The 23,758-nt window shown below is 43.5% G+C and overlaps 1 protein-coding gene and 1 long non-coding RNA gene across 5 annotated transcripts in view; one reads left to right on the forward strand and one right to left on the reverse strand.

The window, feature by feature from the left end:
* LOC117510360 overlaps positions 1-23,758 on the reverse strand; it is a 903,074-nt gene that overhangs the window by 360,472 nt on the left and 518,844 nt on the right. The window lies entirely within an intron of this gene.
* Positions 1-23,758, forward strand: part of kiaa0825 (KIAA0825 ortholog) — a 429,491-nt gene that overhangs the window by 143,322 nt on the left and 262,411 nt on the right. For all 4 annotated transcript variants that reach the window (XM_034170047.1, XM_034170048.1, XM_034170046.1 and 1 more), the window contains 4 exons: positions 11,015-11,236; positions 11,334-11,638; positions 16,391-16,497; positions 18,570-18,714. In XM_034170047.1, coding sequence (XP_034025938.1) covers positions 11,015-11,236; positions 11,334-11,638; positions 16,391-16,497; positions 18,570-18,714 — 779 coding nt within the window. The remainder of the gene's footprint in view (positions 1-11,014; positions 11,237-11,333; positions 11,639-16,390; positions 16,498-18,569; positions 18,715-23,758) is intronic.

Raw genomic sequence — 23,758 nt, forward strand, 5'->3', positions numbered from 1 at the left:
CGCTGTGCCTTTTCCCACTCACATCTGGCTGCAGCAGGTGTGTGTTTCCGTGTGACAAACACAGTTATGAGTAGTTGTTGGCGCTCTTTTCTCTTCTGGGCAACAAGATTCTTATAAACAGATACGCAGAACACAGAACACTGTAAAAAAAAAAAAAAGCCATGCAAAATTGGACTAAATACTCCGCGAGACTCCGAGGCCACGACAGGTGAACGGCGTTATAGCGAGGGACCACTGTATTCTCTTTTCACATGTCAATGTGAATGTGGATATTTGCTCGCTCAGTTAATAAGACACGCCTAATCTGTCAGATTTCTTTATTTTTTAAATGTATTTCTGTATTTATTTTATTGTGACAACCGAATGGAGACGACAAAACCTGGTTGCAGCACGGGCGAATTAAGGGAATGGCGGAACTACAGTTGTTATTGTCAATTTCATTGTCTAAAACGATCACACCACATGAAGTGCAGTCAGCGCTGTGGCCACGGATCGTGCTCCATAACAATCCCGCAAAGGCGGGATTTGTATTGATTTTTATGTAGTATAATCAGGAAAGTGTTATTTATGTAACATATGCATTGATTTGTATAATGGCACTGTTTATCATGTTGATCATCTTCATTTTTATGTGGATTCCAGCGCTGGTTCATTTTGGTGTATAACTTACACCACCTCTCGACCTGGTGTATATTTTCAGCGCAGCGTACGCCAACGACCACATTGATAAATGCCAAGTAGCGCAGCCGTTTTGGCGTACACCCCATATACGCTCAAATATCGCCATACGCAACGTTGATACATGAGGCCCATTGAGTGTTGTTAGAAGGAAAGGTGATGTAACACAGTAGTAAACATACCACTGTCCCAGCTTTTTTGAAACGTGTTGCAGGTATCCATTTCAAAATGAGCAAATATTTGCACAAAAACAATAAAGTTTATCAGTTTGAACATTAAATATCTGTCTTTGTAGTGTATTCAATTGAATATAGGCTGAAGAGGAATTGCAAATCATTGTATTCTGTATTTACATTTTATACAATGTCCCACCTTCATTGGAATTGGGGTTGTATTCACCCGGGAAAAGTTAGAAGACTTGGCTGAGGATAGGGAAGTTTGGAATGAGCTTCTTGGTGTATTGCCATTGTGACCCAGACCTGGATAAGTGGTAGAAAATGAATGAATGAATACGCTACCACCTCACCGCATGACATTCATATTTTCACATGGTAACTGCAGTTACTTTCCAACTCCTTGATATAGAGCATAAGCTGAACGTCTGTGCAATTTTGAGCTCTTTTTGGTGTTGATTTTTTATAACTGGGGTGAGTAGTAATTATTGCAGCATAAATTAGGGTGATTGAAGGAAAATATTTGCATGGAGAGGGAGCAAAGGAGGGGTTACAGGAGTGAGAATGAAACAGATTGAATAAGCCAAAGTGAAATTCTCAGTGGCATCCAATCATTATTTATCCTCATAGGGTAATTAGTTTTATTATTGGGATGTACCAATTCATTGTATTACAATTTTGGATACTGGATACCCCCTCTGCACCCAACTCTATTTCAAATGTTCAGAGTTAACTTTCACAGATTACAATGGCAATATCACTATTTCTCCTCTTCTACACTGATGTTTCATCACACTGTAGCAGGCTGCTTAAAATCAATATGCTGGTCAATACTGTAACATGTACAATAAAGGCTGAAATCCACGCAAGTTTGAAAAATAAGATGAGGTCCCAAAAACAATTCTCTCACCTTGCATTTGAAACCCTATATCATTTTTTGTGCCACTTTCTTCTTTTTTCCACAGGTGTAAGGTCAGACATTTGTTAGGCATCCCTGGCGATTTCTGTGCACTTCAGTGGTGCTGGCGCAGTATATCTCTCTGATGTAGCCTTTGGTTTTACAGCCAACACTGTAGGAAGTTTATGAGCATTATACAAATTCATGCTGTAGCTGCACTGCTATCAGTATGAATGGGATATGAAAGGGCACACGGATGAAAGACAGACTATGGTGCACCTGGAGAAGGCAGTAAGATCTCCACTGTTGGGCCACCTGTGTTTGATAGAGAACATCTGATTTCAATTTGACAATACTTTGTTTTACTGTAGATATTTCAACAAAATATCTTTGTGCTCTATAGACACACAACCCATTGAAGTCACCTTATTGAACCATTTACTGATAAAGTGAAGTAATGGACTGAGGACACCATTATGGCAAGGTGGACTGTTGTTTCTTTAAAAAATGTATGTACTGAATTGATGCAGTACACATTTGTAGTATTTATATAGCATACAATATACTGGTTATACTGCTGTGGAACATGAAATCCTATATAGGCTCTGAGGCCCGTTGGTGTTCGTGCTGACCTTCGGGTTCCATTGCATGAAGTAGATGAGAGTCTATTACTCCCTCTGGACAGAACGCCATGGGGTATAATGGAGGCATGGTACCCATTTAGAGCTAGGAGAACTGAGGCAGTGCAAATGAAGTGTCTTGTTCAAGGATACAGACAAGTAGTGTGACTGGGACTCAAACTCTGGTCTACATATAAAGAAGAAGGGGCCTTTATTTTCATTGTACATATATGAATACATAAAATGAAATTTGCCCTCTGCATTTAACCCATCCTAGTTACAGTTAGACATAATCCAACCACTGGGAGTAGTGGGCAGCCACAGTCTGGCACCCTGAGATCAACTCCAGATGTAGAGACACTGCCTTGGTCAGGGGCAGAGAAAGGAGCACACCCTAAATAAGCATGTTTTTGACCATGGGAGCAAACTGGTGTACCTGGAGGAAACCCATGTAGACATGGGGCAAATATGGAAACTCCACATAGAAAGGACCAGGTGGAACGTGATCTCAGGACCTTGTTGCTGTGAGGTAACAGTGCATTCTGCTAATCCACCCTGCTGCCATATTGCAAGCCAAAATCCTTATCAACTGTGGCCCTGCTCTGGTTGGTACAGTAGTGTTCAGAATAATAGTAGTGCTAAGTGACTAAAAGGATTAATCCAGGTTTTGAGTATATTTCTTATTGTTACATGGGAAACAAGGTACCAGTAGATTCAGTAGATTCTCACAAATCCAACAAGACCAAGCATTCATGATATGCACACTCTTAAGGCTATGAAATTGGGCTATTAGTAAAAAAAGTAGAAAAGGGGGTGTTCACAATAATAGTAGCATCTGCTGTTGACGCTACAAACTCAAAACTATTATGTTCAAACTGCTTTTTTAGCAATCCTGTGAATCACTAAACTAGTATTTAGTTGTATAACCACAGTTTTTCATGGTTTCTTCTCATCTGCGAGTCATTAATTTTGTTGGTTTGGAACCAAGATTTTGCTCGTTTGCTAGTGTGCTCCATTGTCTTGTTGAAACACCCATTTCAAGGGCATGTCCTCTTCAGCATAAGGCAACATGACCTCTTCAAGTATTTTGACATATCCAAACTGATCCATGATACCTGGTATGTGATATATAGGCCTAACACCATACTAACATGCCCATATCATGATGCTTGCACCACCATGCTTCACTGTCTTCACTGTGAACTGTGGCTTGAATTCAGAGTTTGGGGGTCGTCTCACAAACTGTCTGCGGCTCTTGGACCCAAAAAGAACAATTTTACTCTCATCAGTCCACAAAATATTCCTCCATTTCTCTTTAGGCCAGTTGATGTGTTCTTTGGCAAATTGTAACCTCTTCTGCATATGTCTTTTATTTAACAGAGGGACTTTTCGGGGGATTCTTGCAAATAAATTAGCTTCACACAGGCGTCTTCTAACTGTCACAGCACTTACAGGTAACTCCAGACTGTCTTTGATCATCCTGGAGCTGATCAGTGGGTGAGCCTTTGCCATTCTGGTTATTCTATCCATTTTGATGGTTGTTTTCTGTTTTCTTCCACGCGTCTGTTTTTTTTTTTTTTTTTGTCCATTTTAAATCATTGGAGATCATTGTAGATGAACAGCCTATAATTTTTTGCACCTGCGTATAAGTTTTCCCCTCTCCAATCAACTTTTTAATCAAACTACACTGTTCTTCTGAACAATGTCTTGAACGTCCCATTTTCCTCAGGCTTTCAAAGAGAAAAGCATGTTCAACAGGTGCTGGCTTCATCCTTAAATAGGGGACACCTGATTCACACCTGTTTGTTCCACAAAATTGACGAACTCACTGACTGAATGCCACACTACTATTATTGTGAACACCCCCTTTTCTACTTTTTTTTTTTACTAATAGCCCAATTTCATAGCCTTAAGAGTGTGCATATCATGAATGCTTGGTCTTGTTTGATTTGTGAGAATCTACTGGTACCTTGTTTCCCATGTAACAGTAAGAAATATACTCAAAACCTGGATTCATCTTTTTAGTCACATAGCACTACTATTATTCTGAACACTACTGTATATAATGGTTCCAGTGAAGCAGTGTATAGTATGTATGCAGCTGTCTGGGTGACTGTGAGGCATTATTATGAAGGGCTTTATATATGTGGCCTGTTTACTGCTTGCTAATTGAACTAAGAATCATATCTCAAACAAATTTTCCATTTGGAATAAAATAAAATAAATGTTATTTCTTAAACCAATTTACAAAATATATGTCAAAGTACTTTACATATAGAGCAGGTAGACTCGATAGTCTGTATTATAGTATATTTACAGAGATCCATCATTCCACTTCAAGTGGCAGTGGCGAGGACAAACTCCCTTTTAAAACTGGGAGGTCCAAGCTTTTATCTTCTACCTGTAAAGTCCACGGAGAGTCAAATGACCCCAAGATCCCCCGTGGAGAGCTACTTCTGTTATGTAAACAAGGAAGTCTCAGAACACATCAGGGGAGGGGCTGACTTGGCTAGCCACATTCTTGTGTTTGCATGAGATGCGCAGTCGGAATGACAGACTCATTCAAGGTGGAGGTGGGATTACATCAAGGATCAGCTCTGAGTCCTTTCTTGTTTGTAGTGGTGATTGACAGGTTGATGGATGAGATCAGACAGGAGTCCCCATGGACTATGATGTTTGCAGATGACATTGTGTTCTGTAGTGAGAGTAGAGAGCAAGTTGAGTCTAGTCTGGAGAAGTGGAGATATGCTTTGGAGAGAAGGGGAATGAAAGTCAGTAGAAGCAAGACTGAGTCCATGTGTGTGAATGAGAGGGAGCCCAGTGGAATAGTGCAGTTACAAGGAGTAGAAGTGGTGAAAGTAGATGAGTTTAAATATTTGAGGTCAGCTGTTCAAAGTAATAGAGAGTGTGGTAGAGAGGTGAAGAAGAGAGTGCAGGCAGGGTGGAGTGGGTGGAGAAAGGTGGCAGGAGTGATTTGTGACCGAAGAATATCAGCAAGAGAGAAGGGGAAAGTTTACAAAACAATAGTGAGACCAGCTATGTTGTACGGTTTAGAGATGGTGGCACTAACAAAAAGACAGGAGGCAGAGCTGGAGGTGGCAGAGCTGAAGATGTTGAGATTCTCTTTGGGAGTGACAAGAATGGACAAGGTTAGGAATGAACATATCAGAGGGACAGCTCAGGTGGGACGGTTTGGAGACAAAGTCAGAGAGGCAAGATTGAGATGGTTTGGACATGTGCAGAGGAGGGACCCAGGGTATATAGGGAGAAGGATGCTGAGGATGGATCCACCAGGCAGGAGGAGAAGAGGGAGGACAAAGAGGAGGTCTGTGGATGTGCTGAGGGAGGACATGCAGGTGGTTGGTGTGACAGAGGAAGATACAGAGGTCAGGGTGAGATGGAATGATTGATCTGCTGTGGCGACCCCTAACGGGAACAGCCGAAAGACGAAGAAGAAGAAGAAGTGCCTGCTTAGCTGAAAGGGCTGCTGATTTGTGCTTAGGTGGATAAATAACTTTACCCTGGGGGAGAGATGAAATTTTGTTTTCTGAATTGTATTGAAATGCGACAGGTATACTTGTGGCAAATGCAGAAAAGACCTTCCATGGCAGTGTGGGGACTGTTAGTCATTGTGAGTGACTGTAACCTGTACCTATTGTATATTATTTTGGTTTTCTGGTGTGTTTTTTGGTACATTTTGGTACATTTCAATAAAATCCAGAAAACAAAGTTTTCTTTTGGTGTGTTTTTTGGTACATTTTGGTACATTTCAATAAAATCCAGAAAACAATGTTTTCTTTTGGTGTGTTTTTTAGTACATTTCAATACAATTCAGAAAACAAAAGTTTTCTTTTGGTGTGTTTTTTGGTACATTTCAATACAATTCAGAAAACAAAGTTTTCTTTTGGTGTGCTTTTTGGTACATTTCAATACAATTCAGAAAACAAAAGTTTTCTTTTGGTGTGTTTTTTGGTACATTTCAATACAACTCAGAAAACAAAAGTTTTCTTTTGGTGTGCTTTTTGGTACATTTCAATACAATTCAGAAAACAAAGTTTTCTTTTGGTGTATTTTTTGGTACATTTCAGTACAATTCAGAAAACAAAGTTTTCTTTTGGTGTGCTTTTTGGTACATTTCAATACAGTTCAGAAAACAAAATTTCATCTCTCCCCCCTGGGTAAAGTTATTTATCCACCTAAGCACAAATCAGCAGCCCTTTCAGACATTAAATATGCAAACACAAGAATGTGGCTAGCCAAGTCAGCCCCTCCCCTGAGGTGTCCTGAGACTTCCTTGTTTACATAACAGAAGTAGCTCTCCACAGGGGATCTTGGTCATTTGACCATCCTGTGGGCCTTTAGAGGTAGATTGGTCATTTGACCAGTCCTTGGTCTTCTAAGTGTTAACAGCAAACAAACACAAGCAGAACCAGATTCTGTAGAGGAGCCATCTGTCACATCTGGTTGAAAGAGAGACAGAGATGACAGACGGACACTGGAGAAAAGCATGAGCATACAGCCATAGTATAATGAGAGCAGGTAGTGGAACAGACTAAGGCAAACTGCAGACAAAAACGACAAACAGATGTGCATCCCGGACAGACAGGCCCCAACAGTGGGATGAAAATCATCAACAAACTGACAAAAACTAAGGGCGATAGCTTCACGGTTTGTAGTGCACAGTCTAAAGTACATAGTGAATGTGCATTTTGGGAATGTCCAATGCTACTATGCAATTCACAAGGCCTGTAATCTGAGGGCATAGTAAAGGCAAAAAGAGGTGTGTGTTTCACTGATTTTAACCAAATATATTTTTATCCATCATTTGATGAGCCAGGGTTCACCAGCAACTGGCTCATTGTAATTTTGATGTCAGTTTCAAGTGATAGGTTTTCTGTTGAGTTAAGGGATGTGCATGCAAAGCATAGAACTGTATAAGATGAGAGCAGCCACCAAGGCTTCCTGAGGCAAAGCATTGATGCAGTACAGGTGAAGTTTTGTATTTTTCAAATTTACTTTTTTGTTGTTGTGTGGTTGCTTTCAATTCAGTTTTGTTGTGAGTACACACAGTTTACATGATGAACCATCTTATGGAAGCCACATCTGTATATTGTGCCATATCAGTACCACAACTCTGTGCTTTTGGTGATCTATAGTTTAATTGTTTTCTTCATCAAGATAGCAACCCACCAGCACTGGGTTTGACCTCATTTGTCACCTCATTTTAAGTCTAGCACACCCATTGGCACACAGAAGTGTGTGAGTGTCAGAATGTGGGTGCCTGGCATGTAAATAAATGCGACTGGAATGACACCTTCATTGTGCTGTGCACTGCTTTGTACAGGGTAGAATATAAGGCCGTAGGTGAACAGCGAGGTCAAATCTACTGTGACTAGTGATAACAGAACATAAGACAGGTGTGTGATTACTGAATGAACACTGGTGTGTGAACAGAAATCAGAACAGAGTGAAGTGTCCCACCAACTCACACAGACACAGATGGAGTCATCAGAACTAAAGTGGCACTCAAGTGCATGCAACCAGAAACAGACAGGAAAAAAGCCAAAACTCCATCTAGAGACAGGGAACTAACAACAGCTAGACAATAATGAGCCCTGACAGTATGACCCCTCTAAAGGACAACCTTATATATGCCAACAGACTTGGGACTCGCAAGGTTTGCCAGGAACAAACAGACAAAAGAAACAGCCATGAAGTCAGATTAAGACATATTCTCTAAGGTGCTGTCAGATCTATGACTGGATGGTGGCCGGGAGGCCAGATCAGAGCACAGACATCTGAAAGGTGACTGGGAGGCTGCAGCAAGGTGGAGATACATAGGCTGATTGGGAGATGGCAGCAGTGCAGAGATGTATGGACAGCAATTGTAAAACCACATTGGAATAGGGATACCTGGAGGAAAACCAGAAGACTGCAACAGAGCAGAAACATCTTGAGGGTGACCAGGAGACAGGAGCAGAGCAGAGATGGAGGGTGACCAGAAGACCAAAGTAGATCAGAGACATCTGATGAGAAGTGACTGTGACGGCCGTCTTGAGGAGGCTTCTGAGACAATAGCAGACAGTGGTTATCTGGAGGATGCTTCTGGGGCTGAATAAGATGGTGACACCTTGTCGCTCATCTAGGAACAGCATATGCCGCTGTCACATTGGAAGTGTGGACATTGGGCTACACCCAGCCACCAGAGGATCAGGAACAGGGTCAGGAGAGGTCTGTGATATATCCACCACTTCAAACTTGATATTACGTACGGACTGATGGGCAGAAGACTTGTATGGAGTCATCAGCACCTCAAACTCAGGAACAGAATTGAAGGAGATGTGCCGTGTCTTTGGAACATCAACCTCAGTAACAAGGACCAGAACAGATGCACTGACTTTCAACTGCTTCAGAGACAGGACTAGACAGACATTAGAGTTGTCTAGTGCCGTTGCTACCTCAGACTCAGGAACAAGATAGAGCCACCTCTGGACAAGAACAATTAACTTTCAGTCATCTCAGGTTTAGTAACAAGATCAGACTGATGGATTGACATAAGCGCAGGATTGGACGATGGTAACTAGACTGCATTTATATAGCACTTTCATGGTCAAAGCACCTTAAATGAATGCCTCACATTCACCCATTCAAACACTCACTGATGTGATGGTGCTGCCTCGCAAGGGGCTCAACTGCACACCAGGAACAATTTGAGGATTAAGGACCTTGTCCGAGGGCCCTGAATGAGTTTACGGTCTTATGGGATTCAAATAAGGATCCTCTGGTTACAAGCGCACCAATTTAACCACTTGACCATCAAAACACCAACCTCAGGGACAAAATCAGAAGAGATGCATGGCATCACTGCTATCAGGTTCAGGAAGAGGACCAGAAGATATGAGCTGACCTTTGACTGTCTCAGTGGACTGAACAGGATAAGGAGAGATATGCTGAACATCAGCTACCTCTACGTTTTGAGCAAATAGAGCGAGAGAGGTGGTGTGCAGATTGATTCCTACCTCCAACTCAGGAACAGGATCAGGGATAGAAGAGATGCACTGGCCTTCAGCCAACTGAGAGATAGGACCAGTAATTGAAGTGGTGTGCGGAGTCATTACCACAATTTTAATTCAATTTATTTCATTTATATAGCGCCAAATCACAACAAAGTTGCCTCAAGGCACTTCACACAAGTAAAGTCTAACCTTAAGGTCTAACATCAGTTTTATGAGCTGTGGGGGACCATCACCACCATGAAATTAGAGACGAGGCATGTGGTGTCTACCCACTGGGGTCTGATGTAGCCTGGAAGAACACTGACTGGATAGAGCTACATTCAGTGTCATTGCGAAGAGGGTGCCTGCTTGATACTGATTGAGACTGCTCACGTGTATGGGCTGTGGAGGGCTGTACGCGGTCTTTCAGTGGACATGCCTTTGATCATTAGGGTTGTTAACAGCTTCTTCCCGAGCTGAGCTATACGTTGAAGATTTGAATTAGCCTTGTGTAATGCTTTGCTGTAGTTGCATCAACAGACATCCTGACTTTAAATGAAACCCTTGTTAAAAGGGATTAAGTATTGAAAAAATATGACTGCCTCCAGGTTTGTTGCTTTTATGGGTGATTCTTAGACTACGGGCACTTATTATGTCCTTTGATCATATTGTATGAAAAACAGAAAAAAAGGGGAAATTTCACACTTTTATAGTTATCTTTACAATGAAAGTGTGTTAAGAAATTTGTTCTAGTAGTCTATGATGACCTTTTCACCTTTTTTCAGCATCATTATATGCAAATATTGCCGTTTTGTGCTTGTCCCACACCCAGACTTTTGATCTTCAATGATAAAAATGAATGGTAAAGAAACGTTTTTTCTAATGTTTTAAAATATCTCTGAATAAAATAACAGTAAAATAATCAAAACATAATTGGGGTATTCAATGTCATACAACTGTTGTGATTTTTTTAAACAAAATGTAGTTGTCCCACACTATTGCCATAATTTCCACCACAACACTGTAATGTCCCTTTAAACAGTTTGTATGAAAGATTGTTTGGGTAGTTTCTATGGAGATAAACAGTGACATCAGAGCACATGTATATAGCACCAAATCACAACAAACAGTTGCCCCAAGGCGCTTTATATTGTAAGGCAATGGTGTGGTGGAAATTACATTTACAAGGCCAATAGTGCCCGTAGTTAAAGAATCACCCTTATATGACCAGCAGTCATTAACAGATGTGCTTCACTTAACAAATGGACGAGAAGAGCAGGAAAGGCGCAAGAGGTATGTTAATCAAATCAATCACATTTGATTGTTTTGGTGGCGATGTGCTGGATATTGTTACCTGTGTAAGCAGCCATTTTGGAAAATGATACCAAATGCCGGATTCAGAGTTGCAAAACCTCTGCAAGTTACCGATTCTGGTCTCTGGTGGTGTTTTCTTTGATTTTTTCCCATTCGCTTCCATTTTATACAACATACTGATATTTGACTTGAGCGAAAGTTTTCTTTCTTTATTTTTTTAATCCCTGATCAATTTGCATTTCAGTGGTCCACTTGGCATCTATGACTTTTAAGATAGCTGAAGTTCTACATCTCATCAATATTTTACCTGATTTATTCATTCTCCTTTTCTGTCAGACACAACACAGGCAGTGCCTGCAGTGATCAGATGTGTCCGGGCTATAGTAGTCACAGCAACAAACAGCCTGTTGGTACACCTGGTTTCTATGGTAATGAGTTTGAAGGCTACAGAGCCCAGAGGAGTCTTGTTCAGGCAAGATGTACCAGAGAGCGTCCTTGACAAAGTGCCCAAAGAGTGGAACTACACACCACCGAAGGAACAAGGAAGAGATAATAAAAGTGTGCATATGCTTTCATATTTTCAAGATGAACTGCAAAATAATTTTTTTGGTTCCTTTTCATAAACAATCTACTACACATTTCTTGTTCCTTCCAGATGACATATCTCTGGCCATTCAAGCGTTGTTATTCATTTTCACCAACCTACCGTTGGCTGTAGAGATGTTACCTCTTCCCATACGTTTCCTGTTCCAAGAGGCAGAGAAGCACCTTTCCCAGCATGACCAGCAGCTGCGCTTCCGGGGTCTCTTACTCTGGGCCTTGCTGGGCTGCCTGATCCAGAGCCTGGAGGACCCAGACACACTGGAGCAGATCAGTGGCTTTGCCCCTGACTGCGATGCCAAGGACCGACTGGCTTTGTTGGCTGACTGCCTCCAGACTGCCATGGACATCCAGCAGAAAGTAAGTGTAAGTTGAAATGTGTGCAGTGAGAAAGATGACATCTGTTCATGAGTGAGAACAAAATGGATCATAAGAGGGACAAATCATGAAGTGTTTTTTTTTTTTGTGTGATACAGTACATTAACTTTATTATGATGAAAATTTTTAATAGAAAATCTTAGTTGTATATATTGCACTAAGCTTTCATTAAATGTAAATAAAAAACAGAAGTGTTGAATAAGAATACAGTCATACCATAGTGGTGTAGTGGGGGCCACAGCTAACCTAAAAGTTAGCTTTAATATCTACTAATTCACAAATGTTTATTATATGCAGTGATAAACTCTTAGCACCTTAAAAACAGATCTAAAGAGCTGAAATTTGTTGAAGCATAAATATGGAGGTTCTCAAGAAGGTTTACCATGCCAAGATCAGATGACGAGTCAAGTCTGGGAGCATGAGTTGGTGTGCTTCACCGCATGGAACTGCATTGGGTCAACCGGTCCATCGCCACATCTCTAAAGTAACCGTGCATGTGCCGCAGTCTTCTCCAGTCATTGAAATACTCAGCACTGAGGCACACATTCTGGATCAAGCATCAAGAAATGTGTCATGTGGCGGCAGTGTCGAAGCTGACGCTCAGTCAAAATGCAAGTGATACTCCTCATTTTAGTATCCCCAAGTTCATTTGACACAGTAAAGATGACCATCTTCCATTAAGATGTGCCTAAATAATTAAGTGAAGAAATGAAACAGTAGTTTACATTCTTCACAGTGCAGAAAGTATTTAACAAATAAGCAATATTCAGAAAGAAAGGTAAACATGGAGAATTTTTTCAATAACCTAATTAATGCATTTATTCTGGCTAGACCTGGCATGATGGCTAAGTGATGGTCAAGTGGTTAGTGCACTTGGTTTCAGTGCAAAAGGTTCCCAGTTCAAGTCCCACCCCTGCCACATTTCTCCATGTAATGTGGAGTTGCATCACGAAGGGCACCTGGCGTAAAGGTTGAGCCAGTTCAGCATGCAGATCCATCTCAGATCTGCTGTGGTTACCCAGAGGGAAAACAAGTGAGCACCTGAAGGGACTTATTTTATTCTGACTTGACCTCCTGCTACTTCATCAACTCGAGGTGACACTTGCAGACTTTGGGTGATGTCTTGATTTTGCTTCTTGGTTTAGTGTATAAGCTCCAGCAAGAGGTTTATTGAAAAAAAAGTTGGCTGACTTGAAGTTAGCTGAACTGAATTCAGTGATTTGGTAGAAAGTAATTGATCTGCCAATAATTTTCAAAGTTGGCTGAAAAGCTCAAGAAAAAGCTTTGCTAATTAGCTTTTAGCTGATTAGCTTGAACTGTGCACACCACTGCACAGATGTAGTAAAATTAAATAAAAATAAGGATAGAAGTATTATGCAGAATGGCAAATTAAAGAATTTCTTGAGTAAAATACTAGCATTTACATTTTTATCGTATAATAAAGTATATATAGCGATACCAGGGGCTTACAAAGCGAAACCATCTCCAAACCTCAGATAATCCAACCACATTTCCCTGATTCTGACTCCAACTTTCAAGCCACAGATATACAGAGCAAAACAGTATGGTCAAGAGAAAACATTGCAGTGTTACAAGACTGTTTCAGCAGTACAGACTGAGACAATATGACAGGGCTGATCTAGAGTAATATGCTGGTTCAGTCCTGGGATATATGCATTTCTGAAAAGATACTGTTGCTTCATAAAAGACAATAAAAATGTATACCAATCCAAAAACATGTACCACTGTAATGAAGAGTCCTTCTGAAGGAGCAAATTGCAGTGTTCAGGTTAGGCAGCAAAGCACCCGACAGTGAAGTGAGGAGTAACCTCAAGAGAGGCATCATGGTGCTAAGCACAAGTACAGGCAATGCCTTGAGGTACTTATATGTAGACAAGTGTGTCAAACTGTCTACATATGAGGTCTGTTAGAAAAGTATCCGACCTTTTTATTTTTTGCAAAAACCTGATGGATTTGAAATCACATGTGCTTGCATGAGCCAACCTTGAACCTTCGTGCGCATGTGTGAATTTTTTCACGCCTGTTGATTGCGTCATTTGCTTGCAAGCAGCCTTTGTGTGAGGACATGTGTTGTGCTCTCGTCAGATTTTCATTGCAAGGAAAATGACGGAACGACTGGAGCAGCTCGACTGCATCAGATTTTGCCAGAAACTGAGCGACAGTCAGGTGGAAACCATTTGGAAGATTCAGACGGCTTTCAGTGACAATCCTATGGGCATCACACAGATTAAGGAGTGGTACAACCGGTTTAAAGACGTCCGCACAAAGGTGGCGAGCGAGCCATGCTCCGGTCGGCCATCAACATGCTGAAATGACCAGATCATTTCCAAAGTGAACGCTGTGGTGATGCGGGACCGTCGTGTGACTGTCCAAGAAATTGCGGAAGAGGTGGACATCAGCACTTTTTCAGCACATTCCACTGTGACAGAAGATTTGGCCATGAAAAGAGTGGCGGTCGGCACGAAGCTGCTGATGGCGGAGCAAAAGCAACTCCGTGTTGAAGCCTCACAGGACATGCTGGACTCCAAAAAATGATTCCCACCTCTTCCACAATTTCTCGGATAGTCACACAACTGCAAAGTCACCGAAAGCCATGTGAATCTTCCAAATGGTGGAAGAGGTGGGCATGTCACAGCATGTCCTGTGAGACTTCAACACAAAGGTGCTTTTGCTCCGCCGTCAGCTTCGGCACCAATTTCGCCGCCACTGTTTTCATGGCCAAATCTTCTGTCACAGTGTAATGTGCCAAAAAAGTGCTGATGTCCACCTCTTCCGCAATTTCTCGGACAGTCACACAACGGTCCCGCATCACCACAGCATTCAGTTTGGAAATGATCTGGTCATTTCAGCATGTTGATGGCCGACCGGAGCGTGGCTCGCTCTCCACCATTGTGCGGATGTCTTTTAACCGGTTGTACCGCTCCTTAATCTGTGTGATGCCCATAGGATCGTCACCAAAAGCCGTCTGAATCTTCCGAGTGGTTTCCACCTGGCTGTCACCCAGTTTCTGGCAAAATTTGATGCAGTAGCGCTGCTCCAGTCGTTCCGCCATTTTCCTTGCAATGAAAATCCGACGAGAGCACAACACATGTCCTCACACAGAGGCTGCTTACCAGCAAATGACGCAATCGACAGGCGTGAAAAAATTCACGCATGTGCACAAAGGTTCAAGGTTGGCTCATGCAAGTACACGATTCAAATCCATCAGGTTTTTGCAAAAAATAAAAAGGTCAGATACTTATCTAACAGACCTCGTGTAAGGGCCCACAGTTGATAGTGCACGTCAGAGCACAAATGAAGCATGAAGTCAAAGGAATTGTCTACCGACCTCCGAGACAGGAATGTTTCAAGGCACAAATCTGGGGAAGGGTACAGACACATTTCTGTTGCTTTGAAGGTCTCAGTGACTACAGTGGCCTCCATCATCCTTAAATGGAAGAAGTTCAGATACACCAGGACTCTTCCTATAGCTGGCCGGCTGTCTAAACTGAGTGATCAGTGGAGAAGGACTTTAGTCAGGGAGGTGACCAAGAACCCGATGGTCACTCTGTCAGAGCTCTGGCATTCCTCTATGGAGAGAGGAGAACTTTCCAGAAGGACAACCATCTCTGCAGCAGTTCACCAATCAGGCCTGTATAGTAGAGTGGCCAGACGGAAGCCACTCCTAGGTAAAAGGCACATGGCAGTGTGCCTGGAGTTTGCCAAAAGGCACCTGAAGGGCTCTCAGACCATGAGAAACAAAATTCTCTGGTCTGATGAGACAAAGATTGAACTCTTAGGCATGAATGGCAGGCGTTATGTTTGGAGGAAACCAGGCACTATCTCAACAGTGAAGCATGGTGGTGGCAGCATCATGCTGTGGAGATGTTTTTCAGTGGCAGGAACTCGGAGACTAGTCAGGATCGAGGGAAAGATGAATGCAGCAATGTACAGAGACATCCCGGATGAAAACCTGCTTCAGAGCGCTCTTGACCTCAGACTGAGGCAACTGTTCATCTTTCAGCAGGACAGTGACCCTCAGCACACAGGCAAGATATCAAAGGAGTGGCTTCAGGACAACTCTGTGAATGTCCTTGAGTGGTCCAGCCAGAGCCCAGACCTGAATATGATTGAACATCTCTGGAGAGATCTGAAAATGGCCGATGCTCTCCATCCAATCTGATGGAGCTTCAGAGGTGCTGCAAAGAGGAATGGGCAAAACTGCGCAATTATAGGTGCACCAAGCTTGTGGCGTCATATTCAAGAAGACTTGAAGCTGTAGTTGCTGCCAAAGTTGCATCAACATAGTATTTAGCAAAGGGTGTGAATACTTATGTACATGTGATTTCTTAGTTTTATATTTTAATAAATTTGCAAAAATTTCAAAAAAAAATTTTTTTATGTTGTCATTATGGGGTGTTGTGAGTAGAGCTTTGAGGGGAAAATGAATTTACTTCATTTTGGAATAAGGTTGTAACCTAGCAAAATGTGGAAAAAGTGAAGCGCTGTGAATACTTTACAGGTGCACGGTAAGTGCTTTCACTGAATGAGGAGCTGCTTAAAATTTCATTGTACTATGTATAATGGCAATAAATCATTCATTCATTATACGTATTTAATTAACATGCTGAGTTTTACATGCTGTCAATTGATCGTATTTGCAGCTGATGTGATGTGTACCATGTGCTGATTTTTCTTGTCATTTACTTTGGTGGTTTGTTGCCTGTTTGGCAGCGTATTCCAAAACCCACAGTGCACGAGGTCCTGCAGGCTCTGGAGAAAAAAAGGCCAAAATGCATGGACACACAGCTGCAGAAGGCCCGCAAACTCTGTGTGGAAAGGTGAGAGGTCAACTGCAGGCATTTAGCATGAGGCCAAGGCTGAAATGATGTTGATGCAGTTCATATCAATGTTTGAACGCCGGTTGGACTGTCACACATTGGTAATCCATCATTATTCTCAACTGCTAGCTGCTATTGATTATTCCTGTGCAATCTTCAGCAGAATATGAGTAATGATTCTGATCAGATTTTGATTGTGAAAACAGCTCAGATTTCCCCGTATATCATTTTAGTGATTGATCTGCAGTTCGACTGCAATAGAAGTGTGGTTGTCTAAAACAGAGGCTTGACTGTGATTTATATATTGTGCTCATTGTCATTTAATATACATATATTGAATAAAACAATGAAAAGTGTGCTATTTAATATTTTTTTACTGCACATTCAAATTCTGATGAATCGTATCAGCTTGGTCATTTTTCACAGAACGCCTTTATGAGTGAGACCACTATATTGTCAGATGTGGTTGTTGTGCTGGAATGCTGGGAAACCAGCTTCCACTTTGGGCTGATCCGTGACCTTTAGCTCCGTGTTCTGTAGCTTCTTCCCAGAAATCGTGTGTCTGGTTTCTTGCTACATCATTAAAAAAAACTCATGAGTGCACAAATTAAACAAAAAATGATTCCGCATCTGAACACAATGTCCATGATTTTAAACAGCAGCAGGATGAAAAAATGAAACAGTGACAAGATTATCTGCAGTGCCAGTAAATGCTGAGCGTTTCAGTGACAGGAAGAAAAGACAAGCTGAGGAAAAAAGATGAGGCGGCAGGGAGGTAGGGAGGGGTTTGAGTGGAAAAGTGAAAGAAGAGTGATTATATATCACCTGTCGGAGGCATTCAGTGGGATCATTACTATTCATTAAACTAACCTTCACAGGGAAGTGACGCCCGGCTTGTAAACAATCAGAATACAGCATCAGAGAGAGAAGGAGACAGAGAGGGAGATGGGGAGAGAGGTGGCTGTAATAACTTCAAAAAGAACTTTTACCACCATTCCACTCTGACACTGGGTACACATGCACACACAGCCACAAGGAACATTTGGCCCCTTTCTACTACCCAACACCTTTCACCCTCATCCCACTTTCCCTCCTTCCTTTACAAACTGTAACCCGTCCCGATTCCCCTCACCACCCACCTTGTCTTTGCAAAGTAATTTGTAGAGGAGAAGATTATTGTTCTCCATCATGGTGACCCTGGCTGGGCTGACGGGATGCATACACAGATGAAGATGAATGCAGTTATTCCTTGGCGGAGGTCTGCCTCTTTCAGGGCACATTGGCCCTAATGACATGATTGATAGGCTGTCCTAAATCCGGAGGGGCCCTCATTAATCACCCCGCTGACTGAATCCAATCATCTGCTTCACCTGCACAGTGATGGACAGGAAAGGATACAGCGCAGGTGCTGACACGGATGCACAGCCACCATCCCGACAACACCGCCGCCGGGCCACCAGGCAAAAGAATGAGGGAAAGTATGGACGAGACGGTACTCTTCTTCTTTTGCTGCTCTCAATGTCAAGCAGCCAATGGCTGTCTGACAGCTGACACCATTTCTGCCACCTTATAATTACAAAGGGGGAGCAAGAGAGAGAGAGAGAACAATGACAGGAAGTGTATGTGAAGGAGAAGGTTTGATGGACGGTAGTGTGATACCCATCCATACACGAAGGGCAAGAAAATGATGCAGGTGTCTGCCATGGTTGGGAACTGTACATGCAAGAGGACCTTGACACACAATTACACACACATACAGGCGAAGGAACACACACCAATCATTTTTAGTACACTTGCATCCTTCAGTGAAAAGCTGTTATGTATTTTATTAGAGATGTTGGAAACACTGAAATGATTTTGTTATCTATGGCTCAGTATTTCTCTGACACACCTGTATTCATTGAACTACTGTTTGACTGTTTAATAATCTCTCACTTTTTTTTGTTTGGAAATGTTAAACTAACAATCATATTTCTGTTGCGAAAGTAATTCAAAATGTGATTCCAAAATCTTCCTTAAATGTAAAATTTGCTGCTCATACCCCCTTACCGTGCTTTCTGTTTCTTTCTCAGTGTGTTTGAGCAAGAAGGGGAAAGCAGAGTCGCTGCAGCTGAACTGACTGAGCAGAAAATAAGCTTGATGCTGCTGGAGGTCTGCCACAAAGCAGGTGGCAGCGACTACCTGAGGCAGATCTATCACATCATCCAAGGCAATGAGGTAAAGAAGCACGCCTTCTCCCCAGCAATTAGGTGGCTGCTGGCCTGAGGCCGCAGGCTGTTCAGGAGGTGGAGTTGGTGTAAGGGGGTTGCTGCTTCTGCGCATTCTGCTTTTTTTTGTGTGTGTGTGTGTCTGATCTTCTGCTGTTCAGTTGCCCTCAAGGGCGCGAACCTATAGTGCTCTCCTGTGTTAGACACTTATCACACTGAGAGTAGAAGCAGTAGCAGCACAGGGATAGAATCTGCAGAGGACTGTACATCTGCACATTGCAGAGCTGCAGAAAAGAGTTCACACTGAGGAAGAGAACAGCTTTTTTTTTTCCTTTGCACAAGTGGTAAAAAGTTTTAACACAAAGAGTATTGGCTGCTTTCTGTCATTCTCAGGGTGTTTTCACACCACTCTCCTTTGGTTCTGACGTACGAGGGCTGTCAATAAAGTATAGGTCCTTTTTATTTTTTTCAAAAACTATATGGATTTCATTCATATGTTTTTACGTCAGACATGCTTGAACCCTCGTGCGCATGCGTGAGTTTTTCCACGCCTGTCGGTGACGTCATTCGCCTGTGAGCACTCCTTGTGGGAGGAGTCGTCCAGCCCCTCGTCGGAATTCCTTTGTCTGAGAAGTTGCTGAGAGACTGGCGCTTTGTTTGATCTCTAATCCTGTGAGGCACATCGAAGTGGACACGGTTTGAAAAATTCAGCTGGTTTTCGGTGAAAATTTTAACGGCTGATGAGAGATTTTGAGGTGATACTGTCGCTTTAAGGACTTCCCACAGAGTGGGATGTCGCGCAGCACTCCCAGGCGCCGTCGTCAGCCTGTTTCAAGCTGAAAACCTCCACATTTCAGGCTCTATTGATCCAGGACGTTGTGAGAGAACAGAGAAGTTTCAGAAGAAGTCGGTTTCAGCATTTTATCCGGATATTCCACTGTTAAAGGAGATTTTTTTAATGAAAGACGTGCGGACGGATTGCAGCATTGGCTCGCAGCCACCGCGATGCTCCGCCACAGGAAAAACACCTCTGTTGGAAGCCTTAAGGACAAGTTGGAACATGCCCAGCTGTTAAACAATTTCTCAGATACTCACTCCACTGAAAGTCATCAAAAGCCGCCTGGATTTTACAATTGGTTATCAATACGGAGTTGTTTTTCCTGTGGCGGAGCGTCGCGGTGGCTGCGAGCCAACGCTGCAATCCGTCCGCACGTCTTTCATTAAAAAAATCTCCTTTAACAGTGGAATATCCGGATAGAATGCTGAAACCGACTTCTTCTGAAACTTCTCTGATCTCTCACGACGTCCTGGATCAATAGAGCCTGAAATGTGGAGGTTTTCAGCTTGAAACAGGCTGACGATGGCGCCTGGGAGCGCTGCGCACCGTCCCGCTCCGTGGGAAGTCCTTAAAGCGACAGTATCACCTCAAAATACCTCATCAGCCGTTAAAAGTTTCACCGAAAACCAGCTGAATTTTTCGAACCGTGTCCACTTCGATGTGCCTCACAGGTTTAGAAAAAATTTTGATCAAACAAAGCGCCAGTCTCTCAGCAACTTCTCAGACAAAGGAATTCCGACGAGGGGCTGGATGACTCCTCCCACAAGGAGTGCTCACAGGCGAATGACATCACCGACAGGCGTGGAAAAACTCACGCATGCACACGAGGGTTCAAGCATGTCTGACGTAAAAACATATGAATGAACTCCATATAGTTTTTGAAAAAAATAAAAAGGACCTATACTTTATTGACAGACCTCGTAAGCCTTTTCATTTTCTATACCTGCTTAGTTCAATTACGGCTCACCAGGGAGCTGGAGCCTATCCCAGGAGATGTTGCGTGAGAAGCAGGGTACACCCTGCACAGGTCTATCGCAGGGTCACATATAGACAGACAAACATATTCAAATTCGTACTCACACAATTTAGAGTCACTAATTCACCTAACCAGCATGTCTTTGGAAGCGGGAGGAAGCCAAAACACACACAGTGGGAATGCAAACAAGCACAAGGAGAACATGCAGACTTCACACAGAAAGGCCCAGGTGGGAAGCGATCCCAGGACCTTCTAAGTAATGTGTTCTTTCAATTTAATTTTCAATTTATTTTTATTTATATAGCGCTAAATCACAACAGAGTTGCCTCAAGGCGCTTTACACAAGTAAGGTCTAACCTTACTAATCCCCAGAGCAGGAGTGGTAAGGAAAAACTCCCTCTGAGGAAGAAACCTCAAGCAGACCCTCTGCTTGGGCTATGCCTCAGACACAATTTACAGAACAATTCACAAAACGAATATACAAGAAATGCTGTTGGTGCACAGGACAGGAGGGTTTTCAGCACAAATACCACACCCATCTCTGGATGGAGCTGCACCTTAAACAGAGAGAAAAAACAGAATCAGGCATCAGAAAGACAAGAAATTCAGTATAATTTGCCAGCATTAAACAACAACAGGATAATACAATACAGTGCAATACTTCTAATTTTAAACTACGCCATTTCCGTTCTAGACCTCTAGCCTTATGCTTGAGGTCATGCAGGTAATCACTGAACCAAGGTGACTGTTTTGGGGGAGCGTAGTTTTAACACAGGTGGCGCAATCATGTCGAGTGCAGTTTTGAACACTGAGTTTAAACTGTCCACAAGACTGTCTACTGATTGGGCATTTTCCAAATGTGAGGCTAAGATATCAGGCAGTCTAGCTTCGAGTTCAGTCTTCATTGAGGAGTTGATGCATCGCCGTAGTAATATATAAGGTTGTTGTTCCACTAAACATGGCAGTGAAACTGTAAGCTTAATAAGTGAGTGATCAGAGACCACTGACGTAAGAGGCATGATGTCAATATTCGTGACAGCAATACCATGGGCGAGAACCAAATCAAGGGTATTTCCACTAATGTGCATCGAGTCCTGAATGCATTGTCGAAATCCTAATGCATCCACAATTTCCATTAATGATTTGCAGAGGAGATCAGAAGTCTTATTTATATGAACGTTAAAGTCACCAATGATCAGAATGTTATCTGCACTAGTCAAGTCACTAGACAAGTTAGAGATGAATGCACCAAATTCATCTAATAATTCAGAATATGAGCCAGGAGGCCTATATACAGTAATACGACGGATTTTTATTTTTCTGACCTTGGCAATGCATGATATCCTGAGCAGAGCGGAGAATCAGATGCTCAGATGAGTTATATTTGTGACCTCCAACAGCTAATAAGCTAAACCTAGATTTATAAATAAGAGCAACACCCCCCACCTTGCTTTGCATCATGAGTGTTGTGTGGGCCGCTGAAGAGGAGGTACTGCTGGCCCACTACCACCAGAGGGCGCCCTGCTTGGAGTGCGGGCTCCAAGCACGAGAGGGCGCCAGACCCAGAGGAAGTGACAGCTGTCACTCATTACTCCAGCTGTCACTCATCTACACCACCATATAAGCCGGACTGCAACTCCACCTCCCCGCCGAGAAATCGACTACCAGTACCAAGGTAATTTCTCTGCTGACTGACACATTGTGTAACCAACTGAACTTCTATTGCAGCCGTTTTCCTGAAGTGTTGCCTTGTCTGGAGGATTGGCGTTTGGTGTGACAGTGACGGCTTCACCTCGCACCCCCTCCCAGATAAGTGGTTGATCAGGAGCTGCACGAGTGTGTGTGATTTGGAGGTGGAGGTGCTCCCTCCTAACGGTGTCTGGACTGTAAATTACTGAGTGTGCGGACTCACACTCATACATCATCTTTCTGTTTTCTGCCAGCAGTACCAGGGTCGACAGCCGAAGACAGAGGCCACCTGGGGACTCGGGACTTGGCGGCTCCGGTGTTCTTCAGACCGTTGGTGGTGGAGGCCGTGTGGGACGCGGCTTCTCTCTCGTCGGGCGTCTTCTATCTTCGAGCCTGCCCACACGTCACCTGGTGTTTATTGACTGTGAAAATTACGACACATTTCGTTGTGTATTATCACAACATTAAATTGTTACCTTTTGGCTTACTCATTGTCCGTTCATTTGCGCCCCCTGTTGTGGGTCCGTGCTACGACACCTTCCCAACAGGATTTCTCGGCCATCGTCATGGACTCCGAGGGGCGTCGACTCCAGCTTGAACGGCCAATGGAAGAGCCAGGAGCGCAGGCGTCAGCGGGAGGCGGGTTGAGTGAGCTGCAGCAGATCTTAACCGCCTTCAAGGCCCGGTTAGAATTAGTGACCGAGCAGAGTGTCCTCCATAATCGGAGGGTGGAGGCTCTCACTGCCAGGGTGGAAGCGCGCGATCAGGGCGCTGCTGCAGCCACTCCTCTGGCTGGTCCTGGGCCTGTATCAGACATTCCACTGGTCGTTCAACGAACCCCCCCACCGTCCCCTGAAGCATACATAAGCCCTCCGGAACCGTACGGGGGCTGTGTCAAGATGTGCGCGGACTTCCTCATGCAGTGTTTGCTCGTCTTTTCACAGCGTCCCGTCATGTACGCATCAGACGCTAGCCGGGTGGCTTATGTTATTAATTTGCTTCGAGGAGAGGCACGCGCATGGGCTACGGCACTTTGGGAGCAGAATTCACGGCTCCTAACGTCTTATACTGGGTTTGTACGGGAATTCAAACAAGTGTTTGATCATCCCAACAGAGGCGAGACCGCTTCGAACGTGCTGCTGTCGATGAGACAGGGGCGTCGTAGCGCAGCCGAGTATGCAGTCGGCTTCCACATCGCGGCAGCGAGGTCCGGCTGGAATAACGTTGCGCTCCACGCCGCCTTTGTAAATGGACTGTCCCCGGTCCTTAAGGAGCACCTACTGGCCAAGGAGGAACCGCGGGAATTGGACGGGCTGATCGATTTGGTTATACGTTTAGACAACCGTTTAAATGAGCATCGTCGGGAGCAGGCCGGGAGGCATGACCGGGCACGAGTCGTCCCTCCCCCTTCCGGTTCCGATAAGATGACGTCGTCCCCACGCTTCACTGCCAGAGAGCTCCGTGTGGCTACAGCTCCCCCTGCTGAGGAGGCTAGGGACACGAGCAGGGCCAAATTAAAATCAAACATCAGACAAAGGAGGCTGGCCCGCG

This window comes from Thalassophryne amazonica, chromosome 5, assembly GCF_902500255.1.
Source record: "Thalassophryne amazonica chromosome 5, fThaAma1.1, whole genome shotgun sequence".
NCBI classification, from domain to species: Eukaryota; Metazoa; Chordata; class Actinopteri; order Batrachoidiformes; family Batrachoididae; genus Thalassophryne; species Thalassophryne amazonica.